Raw genomic sequence first — 16,337 nt, 5'->3', positions numbered from 1 at the left:
TTGATGTTTGGAACCTGTCTTTGGAGTGCTCCGGGCCTGCCAGATAACAGCTGTTGCGATGTCGATGTCTGCTGTGGATGCTCCTCATCTGATCTATTGGAAGCAGCACCCTCTTCCCCCAATGGATGCCAATCTGGGTCAACAACTGGGTCATCCATCACCTCCTCTTCTATGTCATGTGCACCTTTCTCTGTGTCACCGTGTATGGTGGTATAGTGTGCGGGAAGGGGCACCTGAGTCTCATCAGGGTCAAAATCTGGCTCTGTACACTGCGAGGACAATGTAGTGCTCTGAGTGAATGTACCAGCAGAATCATCCATCAGCGGCTGTGCATCAGTGCACTCCATGTCAGATTCATCTTGGCCTGGGTAATTCACCATTTCACTTGATAATCCAGGCATGGTATGTGAAAACAGCTCCATGGAGTAATCAGTAGTATGGCCTGCATCATCCTTCAATCTTGGTTGGGGTGAAGGACACAAGGAAAGGTGTGGTTCATGAACATGAGCCTCCAATGACGACTCAGTGCTTTTACTTTTTACAACTTCAGAAGAGGAGGCGATAGAGCTGGAGGCTGAGTCAGCAATGTAAGACAAAACTTTTTCCTGATGCTCTGCCTTTAAAAGCGGTTTGCCAACTCCTAGAAAACTAAGCGTTCGAGGCCTTATGTAGCCAGACGATGACGCAGGGTCAGCACCTCCTGCATTCGGTCCTATTTTGCTCTTGCCACTACCATCAGATCCACCACCAACACCATCATTACCAGCTGCCAACCCCCGCCCAATTCCACGGCCTCTTCCACCAGCCTTCCTCATTTTTGGTAGAAATGTAGACAAAATCCAACAAACTATACAGTAATGTAAAACAAGGTACAAGGTGTCTATAGGACAGGGGAGATTTAGAATTTCTGCACACACTTGTGGACAGTGGACACTTTTGGATTGTGTGAGGCCCACTGATATCTGAGCGCTATGTGACAGGCTCGATGGCACAGCTGCCTGTGACCAAAGTGACGAGAGGATAATGGAGATTTTGAATCTCTGCGCACACTTTTGGACACTGGACACTTGTGGATTGTGTGAGGCCCACTGATATCTGAGCGCTATGTGACAGGCTCGATGGCACAGCTGCCTGTGACCAAAGTGACGAGAGGATAATGGAGATTTTGAATCTCTGCGCACACTTTTGGACACTGGACACTTGTGGATTGTGTGAGGCCCACTGATATCTGAGCGCTATGTGACACGCTCGATGGCACAGCTGCCTGTGACCAAAGTGACGAGAGGATAATGGAGATTTTGAATCTCTGCGCACACTTTTGGACACTGGACACTTGTGGATTGTGTGAGGCCCACTGATATCTGAGCGCTATGTGACACGCTCGATGGCACAGCTGCCTGTGACCAAAGTGACGAGAGGATAATGGAGATTTTGAATCTCTGCGCACACTTTTGGACACTGGACACTTGTGGATTGTGTGAGGCCCACTGATATCTGAGCGCTATGTGACAGGCTCGATGGCACAGCTGTGACAAAAGTGACGAGAGGATAATGGAGATTTTGAATCTCTGCGCACACTTTTGGACACTGGACACTTGTGGATTGTGTGAGGCCCACTGATATCTGAGCGCTATGTGACAGGCTCGATGGCACAGCTGTGACCAAAGTGACGAGAGGATAATGGAGATTTTGAATCTCTGCGCACACTTTTGGACACTGGACACTTGTGGATTGTGTGAGGCCCACTGATATCTGAGCGCTATGTGACACGCTCGATGGCACAGCTGCCTGTGACCGAAGTGACGAGAGGATAATGGAGATTTTGAATCTCTGCGCACACTTTTGGACACTGGACACTTGTGGATTGTGTGAGGCCCACTGATATCTGAGCGCTATGTGACACGCTCGATGGCACAGCTGCCTGTGACAAAAGTGACGAGAGAATAATGGAGATTTTGAATCTCTGCGCACACTTTTGGACACTGGACACTTGTGGATTGTGTGAGGCCCACTGATATCTGAGCGCTATGTGACAGGCTCGATGGCACAGCTGTGACCAAAGTGACGAGAGGATAATGGAGATTTTGAATCTCTGCGCACACTTTTGGACACTGGACACTTGTGGATTGTGTGAGGCCCACTGATATCTGAGCGCTATGTGACAGGCTCGATGGCACAGCTGTGACAAAAGTGACTAGAGGATAAGGGAGATTGGATTGCTTTTAAAAAAGCAGTTTGCGGAGCAGTGGGTAAACAGCAATGCCAGCGTGTCAGGAAGCCTTAAAAGGCAGCCCAACAACCAACACCACTGATACACCACAATATAGCCTCCCCTTGCACTGCACACACAGTGACTTGTGTGTTTTGTGCAGGCCAAATCGCTAGCAGCATTATCAGTTTTTTTGTCTTCTTCCCTGCCTAACGCTCTCCCTACAGAATCAGCAGCAACCTCTCCCTATACTAAGATCGGCAGAAGTAAGATGGCGGTCGGCGTGCACGCCCTTTTATACCCCCTGTGACGCCCACCAAAGCAAGCCAATCACTTGCATGCCCTTCTGAAAGATGGTGGTGACCCGTGCCTAGGTCATCACGTTGCCCACAGTGTCCGTGGATCCTGTTTGGCTGAAAAAGAGCGCAAAACAAACTTTTGAAACGCGACTTTGGCGCGTAAGTCGCCGACCTCGTGGCCGACCTCATCCTAGGGTCGGGTTTCGTTTCATGAAACCCGACTTTGCCAAAAGTCGGCAACTTTTGAATTTTTTCGACCCGTTTCGCTCAACTCTAATAAATAGACATGCTGCGGTTAATAAAGACGCGACGCATGTGCGTATACGCAGGTGTGCCATCTGCGTCTTTGAATGCATAGTGGAGACGGGATTTCATAAAATCCCCTCCACTATGCTGTAACATCCGGCTGCTGCGGATTGGACACTGCGGCTGTACGCAGCGTACAATTCGCAGCGTTTCCTGATCGTGGAAACATACCCTGACATCAACTGATTAGTATCAAAGTAATACCTTCCTTTTAGGGATGACAGATGCACAAAGTTAAAACTTTATACCAATTGTAACATGCTAAAAGATATACAGTAATTTGCGAACATTTTAGGTAGGTGTGCAAAAATGCTGTAAAGTAAGAATCCTTTAAAAAAAACTCAAAGGATATTTTTTATTAATTAACAACATGCAAATTGAATGAACAAAAAAGAAATCAAATCAATATTTGTTTTACCACCCTTAGCCTTCATAACAGAACCAATTCTTCTAAGTACACTTGCACCAAGTAAGGGATTTTGTCAGTTTATATACATACACAATGCACCAGCACACGGCGACAAATGAATACAAAAACTTTACTATTGTTGTAAAAGTTAAAATTGTACGGTTCTTAGCGGCTTTTGGTCAAAGAGCAAAAAAGTCATCCAACCTAAATATGGATGGTCCCCTATCACCAATGTCCTACCTCTATACGTGCCAAGCCAGGCCTTATCTGCATGGGTAAGAGAAAAAAAAAACAGGTGTGCCATGAAGATACATGTTCGACATGTTTGGGATGATTTAGCGAATCCTGCTTTGAGCAGGGGGTTGGACCAGATGGCCCAGGAGGTCCCTTCCAACTCTACGATTCTATGATTCTATGAGGCCAAGTGACTCAACTATGCACAAAAACATAATAGCTCGTAAGCAGAAATATGTCAGGTATTCTGGACTGAGGAGTCCAAATTTTAAACATTTCGCTGTAACAGAAGGAAGTTTGTTCACCAAAAGGCTACAAAGCCACACGATAATGAGTGTCTGCAGGAAACAATGAAGCATGGGGGAGGTTCCTTGCCAATTGGGGCCTGCATATCAGTAAATAGTTGTAGATTTGGTCAAGATTAATTGTGTCCTCAATGCCCAGCAATACAGGCAGATACTTATCCATCATGCAATGCCATCAAGGAGGCGTATGACGGTCTTGAAATTTCTTCTGCAGCAGGAAAACGACAAACATACAACCAATGTACTTTGTAGAGATTAACAGCACTCCTGGGTTCGGAGACTAGGTGCTCAAGTAGGGTTTCAACCCGTAGATAAGCAAGTAAAAGAGTTTGCACTCAAAATGCAGGTATGAAGTAAATTATTTAATGGCATGCCACACAATTGTTGTTATTGTTTCAGTCAAATCATTGTAATTAAGAACCGTCTTCAAAGAAAAACAAGGAGTAGGGGAACAGATTGTGTCCCTCACAAAGCCCTGATCTCAACATCATCTACAACATTGATCTCTACATCTTCTAGTTTAGTGTTTCCCAAACGCCAGTCTTCATGGCCCCCAACATATCATGTTTTCAGGATTTTCCTAGTATTGCACAGGTGAATAGAATTGGTAGCAACTTCTGATGCCTTGATCATTCCATCACCAATGAAATAATTACTAAGGAAATCCTGAAAACATGATTTGAAATACTGATCTAGTCGGTGTGGAAAAAAATATGCATGCAGAGATAAAAGGATTTGCGCAAGCCTTCACACACAAAACATCTGTGGTTAGTTCTCCAACATGTTTGGAACAATCTGTGTGAATCTCTTCAAAATCTGCGTGCAAGTGTACTTAGAAGAATTGATGCGGTTTTGAAGGTAAAGAGTGATCAAATATTTATTGGATTTAAAATTTTGCTCTTTTGTTCATTCGCTTTGCAACTTGATAACTGATTATAATCTATTAACACTAATTTTTTAAAGCTTTCTTTCTTTGCAGTATTTTTTGTCAATGCCTACCTAAACCGTTTGTACTGTAGAAGTTTTTTTCATCATTATCTCTGGAGTAAAAAAAACGGGGTAATAAAAACAGACTTTCCTAATCTCGCATGATGCTGACAAATTAAAATAATAAATGGCTGTCTGTCTATATACAAGTGGTAGTCATTAGAGGTTTGAACTTTTGTAAGATTTTGTAATAACTAGAAAGCCACAACTGTGCAAAACTGTAGAAAAACCTTCCATGCATTGCATCTATCCTTCAGTAATTTCCACGGCTTTAACTTAAATTTCATTTAGTAGATGCTCAAAATTACTGAACCAAAACACATTATGCTTAGCATTATTGATTACAATACTAATTTTGCTAAGTAATTTGAGCTTACAAGACATAGATCAAGTTTAGCTCTTAGGAAAAGTGCTGAACTAAGATAAACATCAATTAGTCACAGTATAATACATTGTTATATTTACAAGAACACTGCATACTGTAAAATGCTGTGTGTACTTCATGTAAATTGTAGCCTGGGCTTAAAAAAAAAAAAAAAAAAGAGGCTAATTTGTACAGTCAGCACATTATTCCTAACTGTATGTAGTTTTTTATTATATAACACAAAATGAAAGGCCATGTCAATACAATGTTTTAGTTTTATACACTCTTATGACAGAGGCTTGAAAACGTATTGTTAAAGATTCAGTTGTGCAAAATTTGAGTCAGTGATTCCGGTTTCCATGCTAGGGTAGCATGACTAGAATGCAGCCTAAGGGGTACTTCAAACTAAGCGAGATCGCTGAAGCATCACCGATTTTGTGACGCAACAGCGACCTCACCAGCGATCTCGTTAGGTGTGACACTTAGCAGCGACCAGGCCCCCGCTGCGATGTTGCTGATCGTGCTCGAATGTCCTGGGCCATTTTTTGATCGCTGGTGTCCCACTGGCCAGCGCGCATCGCTGTGTTTGACACCGACGAGCGACCTCGTTTGCGACTCAGAAATCATTGACGCAGGCGGGAGTCGTTATAATTGCTGCTGTGTGACAAGGTCCCAACGACCGCTGAGGTCGTTATACAGATCGCTGGATCGTTGCTGCGTCGTTGGGTAAATCTGACTGTTTGACAGCTTACTAGCAATCATTTAGCGACGCACCAGCGATCCTTTCCTGGCCGTATCGTCGGGATCGCTGCTGCGTCGCTTAGTTTAACGGTACCCTAAGAAATCGGAATCAATGGTATCTCATCAATGAGTAGTACTCTGGTTATGTCACACAAAAGGATCCTTATTTATACAATCAAAATTGTATTTCTGTAACGCCATGTGCACGCGTTCGATATTTCACATCAGTATTTGTAGGCCACAACCAAGAGAGGAACAAGTATAATAGAAACCCCAGCACCACTTCTGGATTTCTCACCCACTCCTGGTTTTGGCTTACAGATACTGATGTATTATACTGACCAAATACTGAACGTGTGAACATGGCCTAAAGGTTAGTTTCCAACCACGCCAGCTTAGGGTAAACGAAATGCACTTAATGCTTTGAGTTATACATTATTCATATTTTAGGATGGTTAGGATAAAACCTCAGGTGGCCAAAATGTCTACTGGAGATTTGTATTTCTATGTTCTAAAGAGTTAATATAGCATGCAGGAAATCCAGAACCCTATTAATCTAAAGGTCACAATGTCATAATGAGGTGCAGGCGGAGTAGACAAACCGTGGTCAGGGGAATGAGTATAGGAGGCATTATGGCTGCATCCACTGAGGAGACAGTTCTGAAAAGGTCCTTCTTGCACACAAAAAGGAAACAAAAAATGGCACATGACAGCCGAGTGTGAAGATTGTTACAGATTTTAGATTAGCATTCTGAAGCCTCAAAAGTTATGTCTCTCAGTGCAAAAAAAAAAATTATAATAGATATAGATAGATCGAGATAAGTTTAAAAAACAACGGATATCAGAAATTAGAGTGAAGATGTCCTCCCTTATTTCTGTATGGATAGCTTTTTGAGGTAAGAATAGAATGGCAGTAAAGGGTTTCTCCACTGAAAATGAGTCATCACCAATCCACAGCAGTCAGACATGGACTGATCAAAAGTCATCACCTATCCAGTGGATGGGGCGGATACACTGATGCAGCTAACATGTGCCAGTCCTGGGTCCTGACTGAAACACATAATCATCGCTAGCTTATGCTGCATGGCTTAGAGGAGAGCGGCTTCGTGGTTATATGAGGAGTTTGGTGCATTTATCCGTGACTGTTGCTTGGGTTTGTAAGTGTGATAATTCCCTTTCCACCATTACTTTGTTTTTTTTCCCCATCCTCCACTTCCTGGTGCATTCCTCTGTGATATGTGAGTGAATATTTGGTTGGTGTACTGCGATGCACGGTTGCTCCCCTCTTCCCTGGGAGGGGGAAGGGAACAGATGGAGGGCGGATACATAGATAAGGCAAGGTTGGTGGCACCAGCACCTTCAGAAGTAACCTGGGGAATAGGGCGAGCTAGAGCTCCCCATAGTGTTTTTGACAGGGTAGGAGCCCCTGGTCCTGGGTCACCTGACAACCGAGCATTGACAAGGAGTTTTGTACGGCAAACAGTGCCTAAGCATTATGTTACCACTGGTCAACTTAGGGGTCACAGCTACTATGTTACTAATCAGCAGCTTTCAACTCCCAGCACACAAACTGCTGTCAGGGCAGTACACAAGCTTGTTGTCATACACGTTTCACCCAGGATTAATAATGGTGGCTGTTCTGCCTGTACCATCAGTCCAACTCACAGGCTTTCTTCTGCTATGTCTTCTCTAGCCAATGATGAAAAGCTGCTGCCAAAAGTGGTGCTAATTTTTTTTTTTGGGGGGGGGCGGGATTTGGGGAGGAGTCTAAAAACAATTTGTGAAAGTTTCAAGTAGTGAATTAATTGAAATTATTTGTTTAAATTGCCCAGTACTACTTCAAATCAAGTTTAATCAACTAGACACTCCATTCTTTGGTACTTCTGTTTATTGTCCAGTTAGCTTCACCTATGGCATAGTGCATGACATCGCTGTATTTCGTGGTATATGACTGCTCATTTCAATAGCCAAGACGTCTTATTTCTCTGTTTATACATCAGCTGTGACACAGAAGAACGCTGGTTCGCTGTTGAAATGTGCAGCCAGTCCCCTTAATTAACGCTTCTGATCAATGGTTAGAACTGCAGCACTGGATTGGAGAGAAGATTCCACTGGCAACAGTAGCTTGGTTTCTTCTATTATTAGCATGCCCCCCTTCCCGTGAAATTTTAAACTAGACCAGAAAACGCCTTTAATTCTCCTCTTGGGCTCTTTTAAAATTGTAGAGTATTATAGACAAAAGTAAAAGTTCAAGAAAGCCATATTGTATTTTGCGGAGCTTATGCAAATATTTTTTTTATATGGTATCTTGTGATCCGTAAAAAAAAAAAATAATAATCTATTTATGCCTACATGACACTAGGTAACAATATGCTTAAATGACATTTCATAGAATCAATTGGCCCTATGCAATCACCTGCAATTACAAATTTGGCAATCAAGTCACATTGCAATATTATCCCGGCAAATCACAGTGGGCGTCCTAATAGACTGATTAGTATTTGCTGAGACACAACAAACAGTGTAACATAATGAATTTCAAGCACACTTGCCTTATCAAATACATTTCATTTTGAGTCTTGAGATTCTGAAGGCGATTCTGAACAGTTCATTAATGTTGTGAAATGAAAAATAAAAAGTTTCTTTGCTATTGAATGACAAGTTCCGTGTCTCCAGCATAAGCTTGTAACAATAGCAGAGGCATGCAACCTGTCCTGTTCAATGTACTATGTTGCAAGTTTCTAGCCCACAACCATATGCCATATGTTTACGCCGAAAACTTAATTAAGGGTACGTTCACAAGTGGCGTTTTTTTATACATTTTTTTTACTGCAAATTTTCAGCTGATTTTACAGCAACAGCAAAGTCTGAGATTTCAGAAAATTTGTGCATGCACATTGTGTTTTCTGCCCTCAGCATTTTGTGCTTTGCTTGGTTTTTGCAGAATAGAGCACGTCACTTTTTTCAGTGTTTTTTCAGTGTTATTAATCCATTGAAAGTAATGGGTGGTGAAAAAACTCTGAAAAAATGGAGGTGTCAAGTTTTGATGCTTTTTTTGTGCAAAAACCTTAAGTAGAATATATTTTTTTTTTTGTAACTAAACTTTATCAGCATACACAATAGACAAATGTAGCATGACAAAAACGGGGAAAAAAACGCAAGAAAAAAGCAAAACCGCAGCAAAAACGCCACATGTGAACATAGCCTAATAGTTTAAAAAGAGTCTTCAGAAATGTATCACTCTTCCAAATATAAAGGGACCATGTAGCTGAACAAAAAGGGGATTAGAACTAATATGTAAAGATCCCTGAAGAAAAAAAAATTATAAACGCAAACGAAGGAGATCCTATAACGGGTGAAATATGGACACTTTGTTTTTACGGAAAAGCGTTTATCAATGTATATAAATATCTTTCCAAGCTTCTTCCATAGCATAAAGAGACACTTTTCTAATCCAGAACGCTAATAAAATTATTAAAACAAGCAAAAACCCTCAACATCATAAATATCTAACTATGTAGTGGTCATGGCAAGAACATGGGATATGTATTTTTAGACCGAACAAACCCTTTAAAATTCAAGTCTGCAGTCATTCTATGTGACCGCAGACTCGTGAATCCTCACATTGTGCTTGCTGTGGGCTGTGAGGATGCTCAGATTCCGGGAGCAGTGGTCATATGTCCATAAATACGCAATATGCATACTCTCGGCCACATTACGACTAGATGTGCGCAAGGTCAGAAACAAGTCTAGTTGGAATGTGGCCAGGAGTACACATCGCATAACTGAGATAACACGAGCACCCCCTCTCGGCACCATAGAATCTTCACAGCGTGTGAGGATTCACGAGTCACAGAGTGACTGCAGACTTGTAGCTTTAGACCGGACAACCCCAATTAAGAAACGTACAGTAAAGTACCTACATTGTAGTAATCGTATTGCTGCATATACAATAAATGAAATAAAACTGGGGATAAGCGACAAAGAAAGCATCTTTGGTGTTTTGGTTACAAAATAGTTAAAAAAAAAAAAAACCCCAAAAAAAACAAAACTGTCACCAGGATTCTACCACCTAATCAGAGAGCAGCACAATATAGAGACAGAGATCCTGATTCCAGGGATATGTCACTTGCTGGGCTTATGCTGCAGTTTTGATAAAATCACTGTTTTATCAGCAGGAGATAATCACTAAAGGACTAGCATACAATATAATCCTACACATTCGTAAGCTCTCAATAACCCTGTCTTCACCACTTATTGAAAGCTTTCTGCCTATTTAGAGTGTACACAGAAAGTTGCCAATCAGTGGTGTGGGCAGGTTATACAGAGCTCAGCAAACAGAGAGCTGAAAAAAATCACTGTTCATCGGCAGGTCTACCTGAACTGCAACAGGCAGCCCAGTAAGTGTTGTAGTGATGAAATCAGGAGCTCTGCCCCTAGATCATGCTGGTCTCAGATGGGATGGCAAAAAAACTAGTGACATAACATTTAATACCCATGATTGCAATGTAATATTACCCCTCTATAAATCCAAATGTTGAATAGGGAATTCAGTTTTGGGATCCATATTCTTAAAAGGATATAGCAAAGATAGAAAGGGTTCAGAGTCAAGCAGCTAAATTATTAAAGGGTCTCCCCAAAACATTTTGAAATTTGACCAGGACCAATATGTGCAAACCCTAACAGCGTGCATCAAACTCACTTTTGGGATTCTGCCGTTTCCACACTCCTGGCGGTCCTCATATAACCGCTTCTATGTGCTTTGCATGTTGACAGCTTTCTGTTCCACTTCCCTCAATTTCACGAAACAATCACTGACCTCAGGGAGACCAGTCAAAGAAAACACTGCAGCAGCCGGCAAAGGCGCTCAATCAGTGCTGGATATTGACTTAAAGGGCCACTTAATATGGTGGTAATGGTGGTTTCCGAAAGGAGCCCCCCCTTGACTGGGTCCTTCCCTGGAGGAAGATCTGGCTAGTCCCGTGTTTGAGACTCTTAAATGAATCTCCACAGACTTTATTTGCATATTTGTACTTCCCTCAATTGAAAGAAACGGAAGAGAAAATGGTCAGTATGTGATCGCAAGTATGCAGAATTTGTTGACCCATTTTACTCTTTCAGACGCATCAAAACGTCATACAGTGAAAACATTTTTAATATTCTCATGGATACATCTGCAAACTATATTTTATACTTCCTCTATATTCACCATGAAGCTGTAATCTGCACTGTCAGACCTCAGAGAAATTACCTGCACCTCACTTTCTATAAATTCCTCTTTTTATTGTCTTGGCATTGAGGATTTTGTAATAAAGATCTGAGCAGGGAGCAGATTAATGCACAAACTGTACCTCGGAGAAGGTTAGGGATTTATAACAGGATGAATAGAAATTTTGTTATCAATTAGTACACATTTCAGAATGAGTCAAACAAGGGCAGCCTATAACAATATCACTGTGCCTAAAGGAAGAGAAAAAGTGCACACATTTAAAGAACACTAGCGAGAATTACAGGACAGACTGTGCTTCAGCCTCAAGTGAATGTCTAGGCAAAAACTTTCCATATTTGTTACTTTTTAATCTAGATTACCCTACATACAAAATTTTCTAAACTCAAGTTGGAGTGAATTGATTCATATAACCCAATCAATCGGCTACAGCAGTGGTCTACGGTTTCTGCATGGTATCGGGAGGGCACCACCTCTTACCTGTCGGCATCTGCAGATCTTCTTTTGATTAGTAGGCCTTGAGTGAAAGTCACACATGCATTAAACCACAATGATGAATTCATGCCAGGTTGGCTAATCAACAGAAGAGCAGCAGGGAAGGGGCAGAACTACCCAGCTCCCATGCTACCGCTATAGACCATTGTCGTGTCTGATGTAATGAGATGTGCAAAACAATTCGGACCAACTTTAAACATAAAAGCAAAGTCATTTTAGAAATTCATTACATATGGTGTAGACTAGAAGACATCTGCAGGAAGCACATCAGAAATCTTTAATCAATATCATCCGAAATAACAAAGTAACACTGAACAAAAAAATAGAAGCCATGAGTCACAATTTATCAAATTTATCTAAAAGGGAAACTCCACAATCAATTAGGATTCCTACAGAGAAAATTAGAGTAATACATCTACCAAAAATTGTGAAGAATAACTTTTTATTAGAAAACCATATATAAAGACGATCACAATAGTATTAATAAAATCAAAGGTGAGGACTCAGATGTAGGTTATACATGGTCAAGACGCAACTCATAAGGGTGGTAGCATAACATGGAGTAAATGTGTAGTACATGGATTGATAGTAAAGAAATCACTGTATGATGAAAAACACCACAGTAAATAAGACTGTCAGTGATCAAATCCCTATGACTTACCCATTGGTCCCTGTGTCAGACCACATCTGAAACGCCGATGTGCATTTTGCCTGGGTTTCCTCGGGGAGGGGGGGGGGTTGGTTTACCTCCTCCCCCTTATGAGTTGTGTCTTGACCATGTATAACCTACATCTAAGTCTTCATTTTCGATTTTATTAATACTATTTTTGTGATTGTCTTTATATATGGTTTTCTAATAAAACTTTATTGTTCAAGATTTTTGTTGGACAAGTTACTCCAATTTTCTCTGTAGGAATCACATCAGAAATCTTGTTTGCTGCTTATTCAGTGTCTGTTTCTACCTCTCTTCACTGATTGGAACATTGAAAGCTTTCTTCCTTCTATCAGGAACTGCATTGCCATCTGATGTAGGAAACAACTTGCTTCGTTATAGGAGTTGAGCTAAGCTTTTAGGGATGATCTGTCTTGTTGGCGTCCAATGATATTCAGCAAAAATGTCACTGAAGCCCTAAGAACTGACGCGTAAGATAGGCACAAAATAAATAATGCAGAAGTATTTAGCAATTTATGAAGACTTTAACCATGGAAAACCAGCTTTATACAAAACGGTCTACAGAGCCTGCTAAAAAGGAAATGTGCGCTCTCCAAAGCATATGAATTTGCTGGTGCTAGAGGTAGTAAAGAATTATAAAAAAGCGTAGTGTCTAGGAACAGTGCCACACCTGTCTGAAGATTACATGTGGTACTGCATTTAAGTTCCATGTAAGTCAATAAAGTAATGTTGTAATTCCATACACAACCAATGGACAGGTGTGGTGCGGTTTTGAGTATATAGAGGCCATGTTTTTCTAGTCCCCTACAAATCCTTTAGTTAAAAATCACATTTATTTAAAAAAAAAAAAAAAAAAAAATATATTATATATATATATATATATATATATATATATATATATACTGTATATATAATTAGATTTAAAAAAATAGCAATGACATTTGATAAAACAGCTATCCAACAAGAATAATAATAGTGTAAAATAACTTACCATCAGGGGCATTTGCATCACAATTTATGGAGACTGAGCTAGAAGAGTTTCTATTACCCTAAAAGGAAACAAAAAAACAAACACATCTTTACTTGACAGACATAAAATACAAAAAGGTTCACTATCCGAGCCATTAACCCGTAACTGGCACATTGTATGTAGAGAGACAGAGGATCCTAAATACACACTAACCAGGCATGTGCCTCAGGTATATGTTACAAAGGTTATTTTCAGAAAAGAGTTACAATATTTACCTGCTAGATCCTAATAACCTCATTCATATAAAACAGCCTGCAGACGTGTGCTGTCATTTACCCTCATTTACAGACATACGGATGATTTCTTTATGCAGGCCTCTTGTAAGTAAAAGCTTCGGGCTCTCAGCTTTTGTATTCAGACTAAAAGGACACTTAGAAGTGTAACAAAGGAAGCTAAGAAAGGTTTACCTAAAGTGAATTCACTGAAAACACCATGTAAAGGATATATTAAATATTGTACATAAATTGTGCTCATCTGAGGGTGCATATATAGCTGTGTGAAAAAGTGTTTGCCTCCTTCTTGATTTCCGATTCTTTTGCATGTTTGTCGCACTTAAGGCTGTGTGCCCACGATGCCATTTTTAAGCGTTTCTGCCGCGATTTTCGGCGCAAAAACGTTTAAAAATCTTGTACAGAACGCCCCCCATGCATTCCTATGGCATTCCGCACATGCTGTGCTAATGCTGCGCTTTTTTCCGCGGCGGAATCGCATCGCGGAAAAAAAATTGCGGCATGCTCATTCTTTTGTGCGGAATCGCAAAGAAATGCCGCGATTCCGCACCCATAGGAATGCATAAGAATCGCTTACTTCCCGCATGTGGCTATGCACACCATGATCGAAGTTAAGCGTCTCATGTGCGGTTGGAACCCACGGTGTGGAGGAGAGGAGACTGTCCTCCAGGCCCTGGGTACCATACATACCCCTGTAAAAAAAATAAATAAAAAAAAAAAATCGGGGTATATTTACCTTCCGACGTTCCGCGCTGCATTCCCGGGCCTCAGCGTTCCCAGTAATGCCTTGCGGCAAGGTCCTGTGATGATGTGGTCTCGTGAGCTCGCTATAGCAACGCGAGACCAACGTCATCACAGGTCTCGCAAGGCATTACTGGGAACGCTGAGGTCCGGGAATGCAGCGCGGGACGTCGGAAGGTAAATATACCTCGATTTTTTATTTTTTTTTACATTCTATCTTTTACTATTGATGCCGCATAGGCGGCCTCAATAGTAAAAAGCTGGTCACACTTGTCAAACACTATGTTTGACGAGTGTGACCAACCTGTCAATCACTTTCCAAGCGATTCTTCAAATCGCTTGGAAAGTGCTTGAATATCGCATTCGAAAATCGCGGCAAAATCACGAACATAATCATGGTGAAATCGCGGTAAAAATTGCACGGAAAAAAACGCGTGATTTCTGGGAAGGAGTCCGGTTTTCAGTGTCCGGATTTAAGCGCTATGTGGGCACATAGCCTTAATGTTTCAGATCACCAAGTAACTTTAAATATTAGACAAAGATAACACAAGTAAACACAAAATGCAGTTTTTAAATGAAGGCATTTATTATTAAGGGAAAAAGAAACCCAAACCTACAGGGCCCTGTGTGAAAAAGTGATTGACCCCAAAATCTAATAACTGGTTGGGACAGCGTTAGCGGCAACAACTACAATCAAGCATTTGCGTTAACTGACAATGAGTCATTTACAACGCTCTGGAGGAATTTTGCTCCACTTATCTTTGCAGATAATTCAGACACACTGTAGGGCGTTCTGAGCATAAACTGCCTTTTTAAGGTCATGCTACAGCATGTCAGTCAGATTAAGGTCAGGACTTTCACTAGGTCACTCCAAAATCTTAATTTAGTTTATCTTAAACCATTCAGAGGTGCACTTGATGGTTTGTTTTGGATCATTGTCCTACATAACCCATTCTCCTTCAGAATGGTTTGGTAGACCGCAGAAATCATGGTTCCATTTACCACAGTAAGTCTTCCAGGTTCTGAAGCTGCAAACCAGCCCCAGACGATCACACTACCATCACAATATTTGACTGTGGGTATAATGTTCCTTTTCTGAAATGCTGTTACCTCTACGCCAGATGTAAGGGGACATGCACTTTCCAAAAAGTTCAATCAGTCCACAGAGTATTCCCCCAAATGTCTTGAGGATCATCAAGATTTTTTCTGGCAAAACAAAGACAAGCCTTTATGTTCTTATTGCTCAGTAGTGGTTTTTGTCTTGGAACTCTGCCATGCAGGGGATATTTGCCCAGTCTTTTTCTTATGAAGGAGTTATGAACACTAACCTTAACTGAGGCAAGTGAGGCCTACAGTTTTTTGGATGTTACTGTGGGGTTCTTTATGACCTCTTGCAATCTTGGGGTCATTTTGGTTGGCCGGTCACTCCTGTGAAGGTTCAACACTGTTCCATATTTTCGCCATTTGTGGATACTGGATCTCACTGAGGTTCACTAGAGTCCCAAAGCTTGAGAAATGGCTTTTTAACTTTGTATCTCATTTAAACCATTGCGGCATGATGTCTAAGCTTTTGAGAATCTTTTGGTCTGCTTCACTTTGTTAGGCAAGTCCTATTTAAGTTATTTCTTGATTCAGAACAGGAATGGCAGTAATCAGGCCTGGGTGTGGCCAGAGAATTTGACTTCAACTTCCCAAAGATGTGATAAACAGTTAAATTATATTTCAAAGGGTGGTGGGGGATCACTTTTTCACACAGGGACCTGTAGGTTTGAATTTATTTTTTCTCTTATTAATAAAGACCTTCATTTAAAAAGTTCATTTGTGTTTACTTGTGTTATCTTTGTCTATTTAAACTTGTTTGGTGACCTGAAACATTTCAGTGTGGCAAGAACGCAAATGAAGAGTAACTCAGGAAGGAAGCAAACACTTTTTTACACCACATGATATATATAGGGATGGGTGAACCCAAACAGTAAAGTTTGAGATCCATACCAGACACCTAGTGTCCGTACACTGACCCCAAACAAGGACTTCTGACTGAAGTCTGTGTTACTGTTTGGGTTCAGCAGCCCAAACAAAGCTTGTTA

The 16,337-nt window shown here is 41.1% G+C and overlaps 1 protein-coding gene across 3 annotated transcripts in view; it reads right to left on the bottom strand.

Annotated features, from left to right (window-relative positions):
• Positions 1-16,337, bottom strand: part of LMBRD1 (LMBR1 domain containing 1) — a 270,632-nt gene that overhangs the window by 47,063 nt on the left and 207,232 nt on the right. For all 3 annotated transcript variants that reach the window (XM_073569390.1, XM_073569389.1, XM_073569388.1), the window contains exon 14: positions 13,241-13,298. In XM_073569390.1, coding sequence (XP_073425491.1) covers positions 13,241-13,298 — 58 coding nt within the window. The remainder of the gene's footprint in view (positions 1-13,240; positions 13,299-16,337) is intronic.

The sequence above is a fragment of the Dendrobates tinctorius genome, unplaced genomic scaffold, assembly GCF_039654945.1.
Source record: "Dendrobates tinctorius isolate UK_male_01 unplaced genomic scaffold, ASM3965494v1 ptg000024l, whole genome shotgun sequence".
NCBI classification, from domain to species: Eukaryota; Metazoa; Chordata; class Amphibia; order Anura; family Dendrobatidae; genus Dendrobates; species Dendrobates tinctorius.
This window is presented reverse-complemented; position numbering and strand designations above follow the sequence as displayed.